This window comes from Eschscholzia californica, unplaced genomic scaffold, assembly GCF_041429995.1.
Source record: "Eschscholzia californica isolate CP2 unplaced genomic scaffold, dmEscCali1.0.p SCAF_3, whole genome shotgun sequence".
Lineage (NCBI taxonomy): Eukaryota > Viridiplantae > Streptophyta > Magnoliopsida > Ranunculales > Papaveraceae > Eschscholzia > Eschscholzia californica.
The window spans coordinates 32623791-32645015 of NW_028238420.1; the positions used below are offsets into that span (position 1 = coordinate 32623791).

A 21225-nucleotide genomic window follows, 5' to 3' on the forward strand; every position below is an offset into this window, starting at 1 on the left:
AGGAAGAAAAACTGTAGATTAGTTACCCTTCCTTCTTACAATAAAAACTGCAAACCTAATTTGAGTCTAATATAATTTTCGACAGTCAATATCCATTAATTTTCATACTTAAATCCAGTTTACTTTCAAGTTATTTCATTAAAGTTCTTTGAAATGGGTATTTGAGATCATAAACAAAATTTCAGATCTCAAATTTGGAATCAACAGTTTTCAAAGAGGGATTCCTTACCTACACCATTAATGAAAATGTTATTGTTTTCTGATAAGCTACATAAGTTCAAGACTCTATATTCACATCCCATGAAAATCTTGTTTTTACTCTTATCTTTCATCTGTATATTCTCTCTCTTTGGTTGCTTCTCTTTTATCCGTCCTTCATTCGATAGCATTTGGGTTACAACATCCAAGCATTTTTCGTCACAGACGTCATTAAAACATATCGTTTTTGGCATTGCTTCTAATAACAAGTCATGGTCTAAGCGAAAAGAATATGTTAAGTTATGGTGGAAACCGAAACAAATGAAAGGATGTGTGTTTCTTGAGAGAATGCCATCTCTACAAAATGAAAGTAAAACTCTTCCCCCAATATGTATCTCGAATGACACTTCTCATTTTCGATATACTTATCGAGGAGGATATCGATCTGCCATTCGTGTAGCTCGAGTTGTATTAGAAACTGTCAATTTAAATCATTCAGATGTGAGATGGTTTGTTTTCGGGGACGATGATACTTTATTCATTACAGAGAATTTGGTGAAAACTCTTTCTAAGTATGATCATAATCAGTGGTATTATATTGGGAGTAATTCAGAATCTTATGCTCAAAATCGTTTCTTTTCGTTTGAAATGGCATTTGGAGGAGGTGGGTTTGCAATAAGCTATCCATTAGCAAGGGTTCTTGCTAAGGTTCTTGATTCATGTCTGGTTCGGTATCCACATGTTTACGGCAGTGATTCTAGGATTTCCTCTTGCTTGGCCGAGTTAGGGGTCGGTGTCACTCATGAACCAGGCTTTCACCAGGTAGGTACTCTACTACCCATTACAATATGGTAAAATGGAACTGATATTGACCTGGTATATAATATCAACCGATATGTAGACCCCAGTATCAACCGATATGTAGACCCCAGTATCAACCGATATGTAGACCCCAGTATCAACCGATATTGGCTAGACTAACATTGACCCGTCTGTACACTTACACCTTCTAAGAGAAGCTTAGAGGCCGTGTGGGCTAATTTTAATCGAACCCACCATCCCACGCCTAATGCGAGGGAAATTCATGTGGAAAACGGCTCACATCATTCATCTAACATAAAAAATCATATAGAAATTCATTCAAGATTTCTAAAAGATTTTAAACATTTACTAGGTTGACGTTCGAGGAGATCTATTTGGGTTACTAATGACTCACGGACTATCGCCTTTGGTATCACTTCATCACTTGGATTACATCAAACCCATATTTCCAAACAAGACAACAAATGAAGCATTACAACATTTATTCAAAGCAATAGCATTTGATCCTCAGAGAATTTTACAACAGACAATTTGTTATGAGAGAAGGTTTTTGTGGACAATTTCGATATCTTGGGGTTATGCTGTTCAAATATTCGAAAAAAACATTCTTGTTCCGGATATTCTTAATGTTCAAAAAACATTTAAACCATGGAATAAAGGACAAGTACAATATATGTTTAAAACAAGAGAAGTATATAAACACCCATGTACAAGACCAACTACATTCTTTTTAGATAGTTTATCTTCTTCTTCTTCTTCTTCTTCTTCTTCTTCTTCTTCTTCTTCTTCTTCTTCTTCTTCTTCTTCTTCTTCTTCATCTACTTCTAATGAAGATTGGGGTATTATTAAAAGCATTTACAGGAGAAATGATTCTAAAGATGATTGTTTTCTATGGATGGGTTCATCTGGGAGATTAAAAGAAGTTAGAGTGGTTTCACATAAGCTAGATCTTGGTATTAAACAGGTACGTCGTGTTTTTCTCATTTCAGATCTGAAATCTGACTCGTGGTCTAACTTTAGCTACCAGAGTCAGACTTGAGACACTTTTATTTTTAGTTTTATTTTCATATGAATCATGGTCATTAAACATTGTTAACTATGCCAATATTTTTCGTTGCAGGCACCAAGACGACATTGTTGTGATGTTTTACCTTCTTCAAGTGATATAGATGAGCTCGATTTGGCCATTAGAGAATGTAGAGAAGATGAATTGACTTTTATGCACTAGTAAATTTAACCGCATTATTTTCCTTTCGAGCTCATTATGTATGTAGAATTTATTGTAAGTCAAAATTTTCATGTACACCATCTTTTTAAAAAGTTAGTCACTTTTGAGATAGAACACAAGCAATAGCAACTGATTTGATGACATGGATGATGGAACCAAGTGATTGAATCCATTTTTTAACAAAAAAAAGGTGATTGAAGAGATTGATATTTTTTGTCTTTCTTGATAATATGAGAAAAAGAATTTGAGAGAAAGTAATTTCTAAACAACATTCCACTTTATACCAGCTCAAATTAAATTTCAGCCAAAACCTATGGTTTTTCCCCATTATAAATGGATGTTTACCAACTCCACCTTTTACTTAAGAATTTGTCAAATATTCACCTAAATGTATTCATTTTCGAAAAACGACTATATAGTATTCACAAATTCTTCTTATTCATATAAGAATTCACTGACAATGTGGAATAAGACCAAACTAACATAGTAACATCCTCTCTCTCCACCAAATAGGTGTTTTACATCTAAATATATTTGTACAGAAAGAATTTTGACTTGCTGAAGTAAGTTACGATATTTTGTACATTTAGTATTTCCCTTAAAGAAATGTTGTTACAAATATTTTTTTTATCATTTACCACCAAAAATGAATAACATTATCGGTCGTCTATTTCTAAATTCTTAGAAATTCCAAGCATTTAAACCTCCAAAAAAAAATTGGTAGTTAATATATAATGTGAAAGTTAAGTAAGAATGAAGCCATAATTCTCAAGGTGACAGAAGAGAGTGTAACTTTACCTACAAATGAAGTTCCAATTAAAAAATAGAAAGTTTGACCATCAAGTTTGGTTTATTGTCAACTCTATCTCTGAATTTACCCAAGGAAAATTTAGGATTCAACCTTAAGATGTGGACTTGTATCTAACTATACATTTCTAGTTATAAGCTTTCTACATCTCCAAATGAAGATGAAAATGTCTTCTTCTGATAAATCCCTCCAAACTTCATCTCCCATTAAAATCATCCTCTTACTCTTCACCTTCCTTTGTATTCTCTATCTACTTGTATCGATATCAGTACTCCATTCTTCGACGTTCGATAACATATGGTTCACAAAATTACATGATGTTTCTTCGCAGACTACTATAAGCAATATTGTTTTTGGTATTGCTTCTAGTGTAAAATCATGGCCAAGACGAAAAGAATACGTTCGATTATGGTGGAAACCTAAAGAAATGAGAGGATGCGTATTTGTTGAAAAAATGGTACCCCAAAATGATGATAGTTCTTTGCTTCCTCCTATATGTATATCCGGGGATACTTCGCATTTTCCATATAGTTTTAAAGGAGGTGACCGGTCGGCCATTCGTGTGGCACGTGCAGTTTTGGAAACTGTAAATTTAAATCACTCAGATGTCAAATGGTTTGTTTTCGGTGACGATGATACAGTTTTTTTCGCGGAAAGTTTAGCGAAAACACTTTCCAAATATGATTATAATCAATGGTATTATATTGGGTCGATTTCGGAAACATTTATTCAAAACGATAACGATTTATCATCGTTTGAAATGGGGTATGGAGGAGGAGGCTTTGCTATTAGTTATCCATTAGGAAAAGTTCTAGCTAAAGTTTTGGATTCATGTTTGAATCGGTACCCACATCTTTATGGAAGTGATGCTAGGATCTATTCTTGTTTGGCAGAGCTTGGCGTTGGATTGACTCATGAACTCGGATTTCATCAGGTATGCTTTCATGCTTTATTTTGAAGTCCTAATCCAGGGCCGTGCTTTATTTTGAAGTCCTAATCCAGAGCCGTGGCTGACAATTTAGAAGCCCGGTGTGACTTGTTAGTTTATGAGTTTAGTCCTGGCCCGTCAGCAAATGTGTCATAAAGACAATGGAACCAAAACTAAGACATGTCCAATGACTTTATTGCATACTTGCGTGCAAGCCATTGCAGGCAAAAAAAAAAGTGAAAAATTTGGTGAAATCGTCAAATATAATTTCGTACGTAAAAATGTGGAATTTTGATTGATCTGCAAAAATATTTTGAGTGTCAAATTTCTTGTTTCTTTCGTCGGAATTTTGATTGGTTCTCTAAATCTTGGTCGACCACGTCAACCGACTAGGATTCATCAAGGAGACCGAGTATAGCGTCATCTTTCTTAGGTTTTTTCTATCTAAATTTATTTGATCTTTGTATTCTTCATAACTAACTCGGTAAGTTTCATTGAACTTTTTATGAAGTTCAATACAATTATTTGGTGCTTTGATTCATTCCTTCATTCCAAGAATCATTACATTTAATATGATATGAACACGTAATGATAAATACATGAAGTAAATAGGGAGGATAATTTTAATAATCCAAAATTTGGGAGATAATAAGAAATTAGGTCCAAACTTGAATAATATTTGAAAAAAAAAGTTAATTTCGTAAAAATACAACTTTACTCTCGAAATGAAATTTCTCACTCAAATCAACGTAAAAGACATTTTTGAAAATTTTCGAACAAATCTCAGTTTGCTCTCAACAATTTTGTAAATTTCTAAAGAAATACATTTTTGCTCAAAAATGTTTTGCATTTCTTCTTTTGCATTTGACAATCACATTGTCTGGCACTAACATTTTGACTAAAACATTTTTCGATTTGTCTTGTGAAGAAAGAAATAGTTCCCGCATTTTTTTGCTTTGCTTTCGACAAAAAAACATTTAGACTAATGCATTTTTTAGTTTGTCTTGCAAAAACTAAAATGGTCTACATATTATCCTTTGTATTTGCAAACACATTAACAGAAAAATAATATTTTGGCTAATGCATTGTCTATGTTGTTAAAAACAAAATTATATGTGTTGTCAACATTTTATAACCGGCTAGGACAATTATATATGTTGTCAACATTTTATAACAAGTCTGGACATTAGTATGCATGTATGTTGGTAATAGTTTATAACAACATATTTATATATGTCGTCAACATAGAAGGGTAAAACAGGGATTATGGAGAAATAAGACTTTCTTGTGAAAACGTAATCATATATGTTGTCAACAGTTTAAAAAGTGTTTTAAAAACGGTTTTTTACATTAATTGTTCGGATGGTTTTTTTTCCTATTTGGGTCCAGATTTTGGATTTTTCATGCTTCCTTTAAATCAGATAAGCCCTATAACTACCATCATAGACATCTTGGGGCCAATTCTGACACGCATCAAAGCACATTACTACTTTCACATTATTTATACCCTTTAACACAAGTAAAAAAAATGATAGATTCCACTTACATCGTAGATTGAACTCGCGACCTCCAGTTTCAGAGGAGATGCATAACCAATTGGATAAGCGGTTGTTCGTGCATGTTTACTTATAAATTATCAGTGCACAAAAACGTTTTTACATTGCACATTATCATCCGTGAGTCTTTTGTGATCAACCATAAATGGTTTTGTTGTTGTGCACAATCATTTTTGCACGCAAAGATTGTAGTCTTCTATCATTGTTCATCAAAAGCACAAATCTTCTTCATCTTTGACATAATCAAAAGCATATGTAGATAAAACATAGTGATATCTTCTGCATCTTCGATATACACAATCAGTGACGGATTCAGGATTAATGTTTAGGGGAGACTAAAGTAAAAAAGAAGATTTATGGAGTTCAACGATAACTTTAAATCTTCTATATTATATGTCGCATTTTTAACTTATAAACAAATATTTATAATATTTAATTTAATTTTTTCTTTTTTTTTGGTTGAGAAATAATATTTTTATTAAGAAAATCAAATTTTTGTCCTCGACAATTTGTAATCTATTTAAACAATGAGTTTCCTATGTGAGACGTTTTTCATAGTTTTACATCAATTCACGATTTATTAAATTTGGCGATAATACGAATCATTAGCTCAACCAAATCAATCAATATGATACTAACACATAAAGACAAATAGCTCAACCAAATCATTCATTACGAGAACAATACAACTAAGGGTCTGGAACCGTGATGTATGAGAGTAAACCAAATTCATCACTCCAGCTCTTACCAACTGAACTACATCTAATGTTGTCATCAGTTTAGGAACGTCACAACTGTTATTACGAAAATATTCTAAACAACCCCAAACTACAAATAAAGAGAGAATGTCTTCATCATCATCTTCGTGATGCCTTATGACTGTGTGCACTCAATGGTCATTGACCTAGACGGAATTTTATTTATTTGAACTTTGATATTTCATTCTCAATGGGTTGAATTTGTTTTTTTTTTTTTTTGGTGAACCTGAATGGGTTGAATTTGACTTGTATTCAAATAAAAAATAAAGAATAAAATTTCACCTATGTTAAATATTTCAACAACCAGCTTCAATCAAACGTTTAAAGGAGTCACTCAGTTTCAACTTGTTGGAACTAAACATACCAATACTAATATTTCAACAAAAAAAAAACATACCAATAATAATCTAAAACTTACTTGGGCCTACTTGGACCTTGAGTCAGAATCTCGAACTAGCAAAACCAACCAAACCTAAATTTAGGATTGCTTTCTTTTGGGATGTTCAAATCAAACTCATATGATGACTTCAGCTGGCCCGAGCTTGATTTATCTGAAGCTCTGACTTGTCTACAGGACTACAACAAGTCAATTTGGAAGTATTAGTTGGAACAAATATTTAGTTCTTACTTGACTGAGTCTCACCCAGACAAGGCCAAGATGAGCCTTTTACACCAAAAATGATAAAACCATCCACAACCTAAGGTAGTAAGGTTTGTTCATGTTAAGTTTGTGCTCATCCGTGGAGATGACCTATACTTTATATTCTTTGTTGCTAGTTACCCATTCTCCCATGTGGGACTATTCTCAAAGTTTATGTCTCTATTCAGATTTAAAATCTAACTCGTGGACATGGAATGTACTGACTCGGTGTAGCCTTTAGATCATTTATTTTGTTTTCTTCAGTTTCTAACTCAATAAAATACTGATATATATGTATGTGTAGATTGATATCAGAGGCGATCTATTTGGGTTATTAGCCGCTCATCCGTTAACCCCTTTACTATCTCTTCATCACTTAGATTATGTCCAACCAATTTTTCCAAACAAAACAACTATTCAATCACTCCAACATTTACTCAAAGCATCACAATTTGATCCTCTAAGAATTCTTCAACAAACAATTTGTTATAACAAAAAATTTCCATGGACAATTTCAATCTCATGGGGTTATGCTATTCAAATTTTCGAGTCCAATGTACCCGTTCGAGATCTTCTTCCGGTTAAAAAAACGTTCAAATTATGGAGAAAAGAGAACATTCCGTATTCAAATTTGTACATGTTTAATACTCGTGAACTCGACCCTGACCCTTGTGAGAGACCCGCCATTTTCTTTCTAGATCACTTATCATTTTCTACTACAAATGGAGTTGAGAGTATTTACAAGAGAAGAATCTCTGAAAATTGCTTGGTGAAGAAGGGTTCATCAAAGAAACTTGAAGAAATCAGAGTGTTCTCTCATAAGCTAGATCTTGATGCAAAACAGGTAGTACAAATTATTCATCCATTAAAATCTATTTTCTAAGATTTTTTGTTTTAGTCTAACAATCAAATTTAAACATATATCAGATGCAAGCACCGAGGCGACATTGTTGCGATGTATTACCTTCTTTGAACGATGAAGTACTTGATATGTCTATTCGAGAATGTGCGGAAGAAGAATTGATCATGTACCCCTAATTCTTTTTCAATAGGGTGGGACTATATGTATTTATTGAAGTCCAAGCCATTGGAAACTGACTAATGGTGAAAGGTCAAATGACTTTGGGAGAGGCCTCTAATCCATCTTCTTAGATGTGACAGAAAAGTAAAACATGAAGTTGTAACTCCTTTTAGAGAATTGTTGGATAAAACTTCTAGTACAACTCCGGTAAAACAAATATACAAGATAAGTTGGTTTCGTAGTCTGGTTTGTTTGTAAAAAGTTTTCAAAATTATTTGAAAGTAACAAACGAAATTATTTGGAGAATTGCATTCAGAAAGATAAAATTTTGTGTTATGACAATCTAAAGTGACTCTTTTTTTTTTTCTCTTGAAACAGTTTAAAATTACTTTATAATTCAATAATAATTTGATGGGGATTTGTTTTTTCATTCTCTCTCTTTTTATGATTCAAGTTTATTACATTGTGCTATTTACGTTCATGCCAAAATTTGAAAACCTTCCGTCACAGTATATCTCTTCTATTTTTTCTGTAGTTTTCTAATATTTATTCTCGGTCTTCAAAGTTTTTAAATAATATTATTTGAAAACAATAATTGAAATTGCTCCAGGAAAACCCTTATCCATGAAAATGAAATGTGTATTAGAGATGTGATTCTCTTTTTTATTTTATTTTTGTTGACAAGATGTGATTCTCTTGTACCAATAAAAGGGCATGCACCGTTTATATATCATTTGGGTTAAGGTGAAGTCAGGACCGTGGCTGACAATTTTGAGGCCCAGTGTCAAACTTTAATCGAGACCCAATTACACAAATTCCAAAGGAAAAAAATTTACACGCGAAGTAATAAGTAAAATTTGAAACAGTTTACTTGTACAACGTTATAATAAATCATTGATGAGCCCCAATTAATGGTGTGCTCTGTGATTATCTTAACTAAATAAAAGTATTCTAATTTGTATTGGATTTTACAAAAAATAGAGTTTCGACTTTTCTTTATCACACAATCTAAAATTGAAGTTTAGAAAGATGGATTGATTAAAAAAAATTGTAATAACAAATACACATTTGAAAGTGGGAGAGGTCTAGAGAGTGAGAGAGTTGTGTCATAACTTACATAAAAAAGTTAAAAAATTGTCTTTAGCGGGGGTTGAACCCAAGACCTCCTATGCACAAATAAAACACACTTACCAACTGAGCTACTCATCAAGTGATGTAATAGTAGTCTTATTTTATTAACTCGTTTAACTAGACAAGATAGAGAACTAATGGGCCGCTTGTCGTGGTGGACCCAGTGCGGGCAGGGCCCGCACTGGCCCATCCACGGGCCTGGGTGAAGTGAAAATTCCATAGAATAACATGAAATACCAAACAACTCAAATTGTAATTAAATAATATTCCAAAATTTCATACTAAATATTTTATTAGTATAAATTTGGTTTGGCCAAACTCTGCATTGTCAGTAAATATATGTGAAGCTTTCTAAAAGATTTTTTGCGTTCCTAGTCAAAAAATCTACACCTAAACACACATTTAGTCCACTCTAATATTAATATAGAATCTTAAGTCAAAATAATAATTATAATGGATATTTAGTCCAAATTGACCCATCTTTATAGAAAAAAACAGATCTTTATTATTTCTATTTAATCACAATACCTTTTATAACCTTTTATATAAGTAAAAACCACTTTTGGAAACCAATCTCTAACATTGTCTTCTTTTTTTCCTCAAATTTTTCGATTGATTTCAAACTTACGATCTGTTTCGCAATATACACATTACTTAGTATAAATTATGTATATTTCTACAATAAAACACATTTAGTATAGTTAAAGTATGTTTAGATGTCAAAGTTACAGCGTTTTTCTGTTCATGAAATAAAGTTCCATATTTTATTTCATTTTTTTATGTGTCATACATAACACATTATGTATCAACAATGTTTCTTCCAAAAGGGAAAATGACTAAAATCCTATCGAACCTATCCTAGAAATTGATCCGATTATGAAGATTAATCGAAAAGTTATGCCAAAACTAAATATGCAAACAGAATTAACGAGGTTCGGCTTTAAAGCCTACGTCCTTGGGCGAACAAACAATCTTTATTGAAGGATAGATGAAGACGACTCACACAACCCGCAAGTTCGTCCCAAGATGGTACCGTATAGAAATTAACCTTCTATACTAGATCTTCGACGACCGAGAAATTAAACACCGCTCAAAATTATGAATAAAATTTCTCTCACTTGCTCTCTCTAAAGAAGAATTGTTGTTGAGTAGTTGTGTTTGATGTTACAAAGCACTTAACTCCTTTTTTATATTATTATAAGCCGGTGGGAAAATTGGAAACCAAAACCTAAATTGAAACCGCGATAAGCCTAAACCGCCAATTCCAATTTGAAATTTTGAGTAACTTCCAAAATTTAGCAATTCTCACCAAACCGCCTAACTCCACCAACCGCCTCTCACAATTCTCCACCTCGTACACAATTTGATATACTTCAAATTTTGGACGAACACCAGGATACTCCTTGTAATATATATCTGCTTCTTGTAACTTCATCCGACTGCATCATATGACCATGGCTGCCTACGTACCCTTTTATAGGATCAAGCCTACCGTAGTTCTACCAATCCTTCACATAAAATTTACCTTGTCGCCATTACGCCCTTTCGGGCAACTTAACACAAGCCGATTTGTAGCAATTTCAAGCAATGCTGAAACTTGCTTTAGTCAACATGTCCGCGGGATTCTCATCTGTGTGTACCTTTATGAGAGAAACATCACCTTCCTCTATGACATCTCGTACAAAGTGATACCTGACATCGATATGCTTAGTGCGAGCATGATGAACCTGATTCTTCGCCAAGTGGATCGCACTTTGACTATCACACCATAAATCTAGGCACTCTTGCTTAAGCCCTAGATCATCCAGAAGACCCCACAACCACAATGCTTCCTTCACACCCTCGGCCATAGCCATATACTCGGCCTCCGTAGTAGATAACGCAACTGTAGATTGTAACACCGATCGCCAACTAATTGGAGCACCATGTACCCTAAATACATAACCAGTAGTAGATCGTCTTCTATCTAGATCACCAGCATAATCCGAGTCAACATAACCGCTTACCTGACATGTGTCTCCACCAAAGCACAAACCCGTATCAGCGGTACCCTTCAAGTACCTCAAGACCCACTTCACAGCTTCCCACTGTGTCTTCCCCGGGTTTGCCATAAACCTACTAACCACACTGGCCGCTTGTAAAATATCCAGACGAGTACACACCATAACGTACATCAAACTGCCAACTGCACTAGCATACGGTACACGATCCATATGATCCTTCTCCACCGTAGTAGTGGGAGATTGTTTTTCCGAGAGCCTGAAGTGTGGTGCCAAAGGTGTTGACACCGCCTTCGCATTCTGCATCCCGTACCGAGAAACTACTCGTTCGATGTAACCTTTCTGATTCAAGTACAGTTTCTTACTTGACCGCTCTCTCTTAATCTCCATTCCCAGTATCTTCTTTGCAGCGCCCATGTCTTTCATCTCAAACTCTTGACTGAGTTGAGATTTCAACTTATCTATCTCCACAATGCTTCGAGAAGCAATAAGCATATCATCCACATACAAAAGGAGATAAATAAAATCACCTTCACGAAGCTTCTTGATGTATACACAACAATCATAGGCACTTCTGCGAAAACCATGCTTTAGCATGAAAAAATCAAATCTTTTGTACCATTGGCGAGGGGACTGTTTTAATCCGTAAAGAGATTTCCTCAAACGACATACTTGATTTTCTTTACCCTCAACCTTGCATCCCTCAGGTTGAGCCATATAAATTTCTTCCAAATCTCCGTGCAAGAAGGCGGTTTTAACATCGAGTTGTTCCAGCTCAAGATCACTGTGAGCAACAATACTCAATAGCACCCGAATAGAAGTATGTTTCACGACCGGTGAGAAAATCTCATTGTAGTCGACCCCTTCTTTCTGTTCATAACCCTTGGCCACTAGTCTTGCCTTATACCTTGTACCCTTGATCTCAGAAGAATCCTCTTTCTTCTTGTACACCCATTTACAACCAATAACAGACTTTCCTTTGGGCAATGGACAACCTCTCATGTCTTGTTCTTGTGAAGAGACTCCATCTCTTCTTGCATAGCAACCAACCAACTCTCTCTATTCTCCGCGGTAATAGCTTGTTTGAAGGTGACCGGCTCGTCGTCTTCCCCCGAGAGTGCATATTCAACCACATTTGCCTGCCCATAATGCCTAAGAGGTTTGTCTGACCCTAACCTCTATACCGGCTTATATAACCGTTTCGGCCTAGTGTGTACCGAAACATCCTGCTGTTGTTGTTGTAAAACTTGTGTACCTACTCCTTGAACCTCCTCATGATCGGGTTCATCAATTTTCTCATCCTGAGTATTATCCTGATGCTCCACCTGATCATGATTCCTAGAAACCCGTTAGTCTTCGGCTTCTACTTCCACTACTTGAGCTTTAGTAGACCCAACATCACCACAACTAGGCACCGTAGCTTTCGCCATAGCTACAATAGATGACTCATCAAACACCACATCTCTGGTGATTACAAACTTCTTGTCTTCCGTACACCATAGCCGATAACCCTTGACCTTTGTAGCATATCCTAAGAAAATTGCCTTCTTTGCTCTATTATCCAGTTTGTTACCTTTGACATGGTAATAGGCCGTACAACCGAAAACCCTAAGTCTCCCGTAATCTCCATGTTCACCTGACCACACCTCGTAAGGTATGTCGCCATCTAAAGAAGAATGTGGAGACCTGTTCACAATATAACAAGCTGTAGCAACAGATTCTGCCCACCATTCTACGCCTAATCCCGAATTGGAGCGCATGCATCTAGCCTTCTCAAGTAGTGTACGGTTCAATCTCTCTGTGACTCCATTCTGCTGAGGTGTGTTTACTACTGTCCAGTGCCTCACAATGCCTTCCTGATTACAAAACTCCTTGAATGCCCCATTCGTGTACTCGGTCCCATTATCCGATCTTAACGTCTTCAGCTTTCGACCAGTTTTGTTCTCAAGCATTGCTTTCCACACCAGGAACATGTTCAATACCTCATTCTTATGCTTCAGAAAATAAAGCCAGACAAATCTCGAATGATCATCAACGAATGTAACAAAATACCTGGAACCACCTTTGGAAGGTAACTTTGCCGGTCCCCAGACATTGGTATGTACGTAGTCTAAAACCTCTTTGCTCCTGTGCTTGCTTGTAGAGAACGTCACCCTGCGTGCCTTCTTGAACACACAATGCTCACAAAACTCCATGCAAGGCTTCTTCATGTCCTTCAACAAGCCTTTCCCGCACATCAAAGATAGACCCTTTTCTGACATATGCCCAAGGCGCATATGCCAAAGCCTCGTACTAGCCGTTGGATCCCTTCCATTGATTCCTATTGTTACATCTCCCGTAATTGTTGTCCCCAAAAGTTTGTATAAATGACCGTAACGAGTACCTCTCATTACAACCAAAGAACCCTTAACGACTTTTATGGAGTCATTCTCTATAATTATCTTACAGCCGTTCCGCTCTAACACACCAAGGCAAATTAGATTTTTCCGCAAATCGGGTATGTGTCTTTCGTCCGTCAATGTTCTCACCACTCCATCGTGCATCTTGATACGTATTGTTCCGAGTCCCACAGTTTTACATATATTATCATCATCCAGTATAACTGTACCACCATCTATACTCCTATAGGAAGTAAACCACTCTCTATTTTGACACATATGGTGTGATGCCCCTGAATCAAGCATCCACTTATCGGAGATCTTCTCAGACACCTCTGTTACCGAGAAACATTCGTCAGGGTCTTCTGACACATATCCCGCCTCTTGCATCTCTTGTTTCCCCTTGTAGCCTGCGTTCTTTTGCTTCAACTTTTTCTTTGGACAAGCCGCTTTAAAGTAGCCAAGCTCACCACAACTAAAGCACGTTTTCTTGAAAGAGCCTCTAGATTTGGATCTAGATTTCCCGCCCTTTCCCTTTCCCCTTTCATTACTCCTCCCCCTCGTTACAAACAACCCTTGTGCTTGATCCTTGTCTACTCCACCTGACGTCATACTGCTAGTAGCAACCTTACGAAGGTCATCCGCTAATAACGAATTTCTCGTCTCTTCCATGCTTAGACTGTCACCAACAAGCATCAAAGTTTGAACAAGGTTCTCATAGGATTTAGGCAATGAAAGTAACAATATGAGGGTTTGGTCCTCATCCTCAACCTTAACATCAATATCCTTCAAATCTGAGATAATCCTGTCAAAGCTATTCACATATTCTTGAATAGAAGAACCCTCTTCCATTCTACATGTGAATAATTTGGATTTTAAGTAGACCCGATTCGTTAAAGTTTTCGTCATGAAGTTGCTTTCTAGCTTTAACCACACACTCGCCGCTGTTGTTTCTTCGTCTACTAGGAACGCCACATCCCTCTCAAGACACAACATACTGGTAGCCCGTGCTTCGAGATCTAACTCTTCCCAATCCTCATCTGACATATCTCCTGGTTTCTTTCCTGTCAACGTCTTGTGTAATTTCTGCGAGATTAACAGATTCTTCATCTGCATCCGCTAATAAGAAAAATCGTTTTTCCCATTGAACTTCTCTATCTCATATTTTCCTGATTTGACCGTACCACTTCTCGATCCCATCTTCTCTTCGTTCAATCTCAACAAGGCTCTGATACCAATTGTTGGTACTAAAAGTCACGGAAGCTATCGAACCTATCCTAGAAATATTGTTAGAACTAAAAATCACGGAAGCTATCGAACCTATCCTAGAAATTGATCTGATTCTGAAAATTAATCGAAAAGCTAAGCCAAAACAAAATATGCAAACAGAATTTACGAGGTTCGGCTTTAAAGCCTACGTCCTCGGGCGAACAAGAAATCTTTATTAAGGGATAGATGAAGACGACTCACACAACCCGCAAGTTCGTCCCAAGATGGTACCATATAGACAATAACCTTCTATACTAAATCTTCGACGACCGAGAAATTTAACACCGCTCAGAACTATGAACAAAATTTCTCTCTCACTTGCTCTCTTTCCAGCTCTCTCTAAAGAAGAGTTGTTGTTGAGTAGTTGTGTTTGATGTTACAAAGCACTTAACCCCATTTTTATATTATTATAAGCCGGTGGGAAAATTGGAAACCAAAACCTAAATTGAAACCGCCATAAGCCTAAACCGCCAATTCCAATTTGAAATTTTGAGTAACTTCCAAAATTTAGCAATTCTCACCAAACCGCCTAACTCCACCAACCGCCTTTCACAAGTTCTTGATTTTGGGGTGTTCTAGACTTTTAGTGGGATGAAAAATCAAGTATGATAGTAGCTCTTATTCTTCTAATTCTCTCATACCACCAAGTACATTAATATTTTTTTTCTCTTATCTTTTCAAAACCTTGTTTGAAATTAGAATAATGTGATAGTGAAACTAGTTGATTGATGATTATAAAAGATAAACTTCTTTAATTCTCACTTGTAGTTCATTGAATCAAAATAGGTATCAAAGTGTGAACCCTTGAATCCAGTATAAAAACTAAGATTTGAAATTGTTTGAATAATGATTTTTTAGGGAATGAGCGTTGGGCCCAAAATATAAACCCAGTCCATTACTGGGTAAATATGTAAACCCAGTCCAAAGGGTCAGACACACACTGGAAATTACCGTGAACCCCTCGATTTTCCATCAAATTTACGAAAGCTGCCACCCAGAAATTTACGGAATTGTCACTCTGAAAAATCACGGGATTCTCCACTCCGCGTTTTACTTTCTCTCTCTACTCTTTTACTTTCTCTCTAATTCTCTTTCCAGATTTATTTCTCTTTATTTATTTAACTAAATCCTAATTTCCCTCCTAATTTAACCAATTTCTAACAAATTTAGGATTTTTTCTCTCTCCAATTCCTATTCTCTCTCCAATCTCAACAACTTCTTCTCTTTTTAAAATTCTCTCTCCAATCTCAACAAATATTTCTCTTTAAATTACTCTCTCCAATTGGTTCAAAATTCTTTCTTTTTTTTCCCTGATTTGTTTCTTATCTCAAATTTCGAATTGTTCCAGATTGGTTCAAATTTCGAATTTTTCCAGATTGGTTCAAATTTTTGTTTTTTCGCTCCAACTTTCCATATTTATTAATTTAATCAATTCCTAATTTATCTCAAATTGTAACCAATTTCTAACTAATTTCGATTTTTCTTATGTACCGGAAATTGTTTAATTACTGGGAATTTCTCTTGTGTACTAGACACTTTTGTGTTGGAAATTTTCTGGTTTACCGAAAATTGTTTAATTTACTGGGAATTTTCACAAAGATTAGACACTTTTGTGCTAGGAATTTTCTGGTTTACAGGAAACTGTTTAAGTTACTGGGAATTTTCTTGTGCACAAGACACCTTTGTACTACGAATTTTCTGGTTTATCGGAAACTGTTTAATTTACTGGGGATTTTTTTGTGTACTAGACACTTTTGTACTGCGAATTTTCTGGTTTACCAGAAACTGTTTAATTTACTGAGAATTTCTTGTGTTCTAGACACTTTTGTGCTAGGAATTTTCTGGTTTACCAGAAACTGTTTAATTTACTGGGGATATTCTTGTGTACTAGACACTTTTCGAATTTCTATTTAGATTTTTCCTATTTTCCCTCTCTCTAAATTTTATTCCTTTTTCATATTTTCTCTCCAGAATTTTCTCTTTTCAATCTTACTACTTTCTTTTTCTCAAAAAGATAAAGATGGCAAGAATATAAGAGGTGAGAATATAATCGATTTCGAAATATTTATATAGAGAGAGAAAATTTACATATCTTCTTCCTCTGTTTTTCTAAAAATATTTAGAGAATTGTTTTTAGAGAGAGATTAGAAGTTAATAAAATTTTAGAAAGAGAGAGAGGAAGAAGATAATCAACTTCCTAAGATTAGTTTCAACGGAGAGGGAGAGAATTTTAGAGAGAGAGGGAGGCTTAATTAATTTAGAGAGATATGGAAGAATAATCAGTGGGATGCTTAGTTTTCAAAAATCTGGCGAGAGGCTTAATTACTTTAGATGAAATCTTTCACAAATCTGGGCGGGAGGCTTAAATTTCGCCAAAACTTTATCCAAAATTTTCAAAATTTGAACGAAATAGGTAAGAATCTTCGGTTTTGAGAAGGTTTTAGAGAGAGAAACAAAAGAAAACAGAGTATTTTGTGGGATTTAGAGATATTTATAAAGATTTTGAGAGATTTGGGGGTTTAATTAACGTCAAATCCAGCATGGGAATTAAATGCTCCCTCTCCATCACGCTGACAACACGTCAGAAAACAACAGAAAACAAGAGTGTTTCCATTGGAGGGGCAAAACAGGTATAATTTTTTTGAAAAACAGAAAACTCTTAGCTGTCCCTGAGATTTGGACCTAAAACGCATTTCGGTCTGAGTTTGGGCTGAACGCGTATTGATGGGGCAAAATCTTGGGATTGTTTTTTGTCACTTATAGTTCATTGTTCATAGTCTAAGTTACTATCAGAGTCTTAGAGCAAGTCCAAGGGTGAGCGGTCCGGGACCCTTATTTTCACTTTTTCATTCAAATTTAAGGGTCTAAGCTCTGCCCCTCAAGATCAACTCCAAGGGTGAGCGGTCCCGGGCCCTTAAATTTGAATTTTGAATTTATCTCTTTTTTACCCTTCCGACCACCATATTAAATTTTTTATCAACTTTTTTTCTCTATAAATACAACTCTCTTTCTCTACAAACTCAAATCAATTTCATTTCTTCTTTGTCTACAAACTTATCAAACTCTCTTCTTATACCCTCTATCTTTTCTACAATGCAACACTGTTCTTTTTTATTCAACATGATGGTTGAAGAAGATGCATGGACTGTAGAAAGAGATGATGATGATGATCTCTTAATGTTACAACAAATAAAAAAGAATGCTAAACAAAAACATACTCGTCATGTTGGTTCTGTTTCGGGTCATCGAACAGTAGATCGTAATCGACAACTCTGTCACGGAGCCATTATGAGAGACTATTTCAATGAAACTCGAACTTTTGATTATACAAAGTTGTTGTTGGGGAATACAACCCCAAATTCACTGAAATATTGGATGCAGCGGGGATCAAGGGATTCTTAATTTAAGATTGGATGTGTTAGATTATTTTAAGTTTAAGTTTTTTTTAAGTTTTTTAATGAATTTTTAAGTTTTTAAATTAATGAGTAATTTTTATATTTTTATTTTGTTTTTAAAAACAAAGAAAAAAATAATAATAATCCCACCGTTGTATCACCATTGGATGTGATCCAACGGTGGGATCTTGCTCCCCAACATGACCGTTGGGAGCTGCCCAACGGTCTGTTAGGGAGCAAGGGTCGGCCCCTAATAAGGGACGGCTCTTGCTGTGGGTAGGGGCTCAGTCCCCGCCCACCCTTGCTCCAAGGGGAGAGACCGGGGTCCTAGGCCCTTAATTTGAATTAAAGGCCCGGGACCCCTCCCCCTTGGAGTTGCTCTTATACTCTTGACTGAAATTGGTTCAAAATTGAAAGATCGCGACTTTGGGGAATAAAGAAACTTCTCTGGGGAATAAAGACCTAGTCAGTCAACGTTGACTTAGGGGGAATATTTAGCTGTTAGTCTAAAAAATCACAGGATTGAACTTCGCTCCCTAATCTTCATCCCATCGCTTCTCATCTTCTTCTCTTTATCTCTCATGCTTGTTTTACTCTTCTTCTCTCTCTTCTCTTATCTTTTCCTCCATCTCTCTCTTTCTCTCCCTCATTCTCTCCCTCTCCCTCTCTCTCTCTCGGCCTCTCTCTCTCTCTCTCAAACCCTAAATTGCATAAAAAAATAAGTGAAGAGATGAACAATTCTCTTTCCAGCTCTTCTTCTTCTCCTCCTTCTCAATTCTTCCTTCGCATCAGGTCCCCTCTAGGGTTTCAGATAAGAGACTTTACCCTTTATCTTAGTGACCTGCTTGGATAATCGTTAACAGTTGTTGAACAATTGGTGAAAATGGGAAACTTGGGGCGATTATTAACAGTTGTCGTTATCGTTGCAATATTGGGTATCTCCAAAGCTGTTAGCAAACAATATGGATTGGATAAAGATGCAATTGTCCAGGTTTGTCGAGATTTATCAGATCGATTAGGGTTTTGGGCGATCCCTCTCTCTTGCCTTACGTTGTTTTCTTTGAAGATGGAGCTTCTTTACTCTTTGGTTTCTTCCTTGCCGTTCTATGCGCCTTTTCTGCTAAAGTTCTTGGTGCTTCTCTCTCTTTTTGGATTGGCAAGTCAGATCTCCTTTAGGGTTTCAGATCTCCTCTAGGGTTTCAGATCCCCTTTAGGGGTTCAGAAGAGAGAAGGAAAGTAAAACGAGCATGAGAGATAGAGAGAAGAAGATGAAAGAGATGGGATGAAGACTAGGAAGCGAAGTTCAATCATGTGAATTTTTTGGATTAAAAACTAAATATTCTCCCTAAGTCAACCTTGACTGACTAGGTATTTATTCCCCGGAGAGGTTTCTTTATTCCCCAAAGCCGCGACCAATTGAAACTAGTTGATTTATGTAAGTTCCTGTTATAGTCTTATAGTTATAGACTTTTTTTTGTTATATACTGATGTTGTAGTGTCGTCGACTTTTTTTGAATAGTTTTTGCTCTTTTTTGGTGTACATATCTATCATACGTGGATAGATATATGGTAGTTATTTTGCCGATATACGTATATATACAATATAACGATTATAATAATATAGATCATATTTTCTATTGGAACCTCGTTCAGTTAATTATAAACTTGAAAACTTAAATTTCGTATGGTTAGATGTTATGTAGATATCAGCCCGTCCTTCAATCAATTCCTGACTCCGCCTCTGGCTACTAGCTGAGTCGAAGGGAGTAGAAACAATCCTCTCACGAAAAATAATGTTCTGGCGTCCAACCTGTGGATATTCTTTCATTTGGGACAGTGGTAGGGTTCTAGGTACACACTAGCTTGTAAGCCGCCACAAAGGATTCCTTATCCTTGAATAGGTTGAAATTTCCTCTCATTGGCTTCCAACTTGTTCCGTCTAAAAATAGTTATTTTTAATCCAGACCACTCTTTAGAATGTATTGTGATAAGTCCAGTCTTTTTTATTCATTAATTCTAATTAGTTATTTGTCTCTTATATTTTTCATCAATAATCACTTACCTTCGAAATGGCGAAAATGAACCATTCTCCACTGATATTTCTCTTTTTCGCTTCCATCTTCTTCGTCCTTCATGTTCTTACTCAAGCAGATCCACCATATAATATATGTACATCACCAAATTTCACTGTTAATTCTCCATTTCAAAGTAATCTAAATAATCTTCTCAACAATTTACAATCAAATGCTTCAATCTCAAGCTTCAATTATACAACAGTGGGTAAGAATGAAGATCGAATTTACGGAAACTTCCTCTGCTTACTTAATGTTGTTGGTTTCGGTGTACCGATTCAACGAGTTGACTCAACGAGTCTCTAACCGGATCACTGGTGAAACTGGTTACTACTTTGATTTTAATTGTAAATCAATCAAACACACTTTCTTTCCAAATTAATGGAGAAAAACTAAGGAATAAAACAACTCAATATCTTTCGTATTTCTAACCGATAATGTCTATTATCCAGAACAGATGATTCGTAGTCGAATCTCACTATCGATTTAAGATCGGAAAGAGGAATTGTATCCTTCTGTGTTTACTGATTTATTACTTTAAAAATCAACACACTTCTGATTTGGAAAATCAGAATGTCTTTGATTAAGAAATCAGATAGACTAAAAAGAAAAAGAAAATCAGAGGATTAGAAGAAGAATAATTTTTTAATCGAGGCGAGGTATTCCTCTTTCCTTAAGACAATTGACGCCCTGTATAGTACCAAACAGTTACCGGCGTTTGTCTCCCAGGATACAACGATTAACCTTTCGATTCAATGGTACTTCGAATCAGAAAGCAGTCGAACTTGAAAGTATACTAACCTCTGACTTATGCAAATGGACCAAACTTCTTGCTTATGAAACTCCTTGAAAACTCTGCTAAATCTATCTCTTAGACACTCTAATATGATCTTCTAACAATGTTTGACACTCTGGAAAAAACAGATTGAAATTTGGAGTTGATTTGGGTCCTATAAATAGGTTTCGAATAGATGCATTCATAAGGGACACTTCTGTTGGGTTTTAGGGACGCATCTGTTGA

At 35.7% G+C, this 21225-nt stretch overlaps 2 protein-coding genes across 2 annotated transcripts; both read left to right on the forward strand.

Moving 5' to 3' along the window:
- The first annotated feature begins 246 nt into the window (after window positions 1–246).
- Window positions 247–2248, forward strand: LOC147549620 (uncharacterized). Its single transcript, XM_086668354.1, has 3 exons — window positions 247–1020; window positions 1373–1984; window positions 2141–2248. Exons 1-3 carry the CDS (start codon window positions 247–249, stop codon window positions 2246–2248), a joined length of 1494 nt encoding a protein of 497 aa, XP_086524480.1.
- Window positions 2249–3163: 915 nt separating this feature from the next.
- LOC147549621 (uncharacterized) lies at window positions 3164–8389 on the forward strand. The gene is made up of 3 exons (XM_086669776.1): window positions 3164–3990; window positions 7243–7782; window positions 7866–8389. The coding sequence occupies exons 1-3, from the start codon at window positions 3211–3213 to the stop codon at window positions 7974–7976; spliced, it is 1431 nt and encodes a 476-aa protein (XP_086525902.1). The 5' UTR covers window positions 3164–3210; the 3' UTR covers window positions 7977–8389.
- Window positions 8390–21225: the final 12836 nt, after the last annotated feature.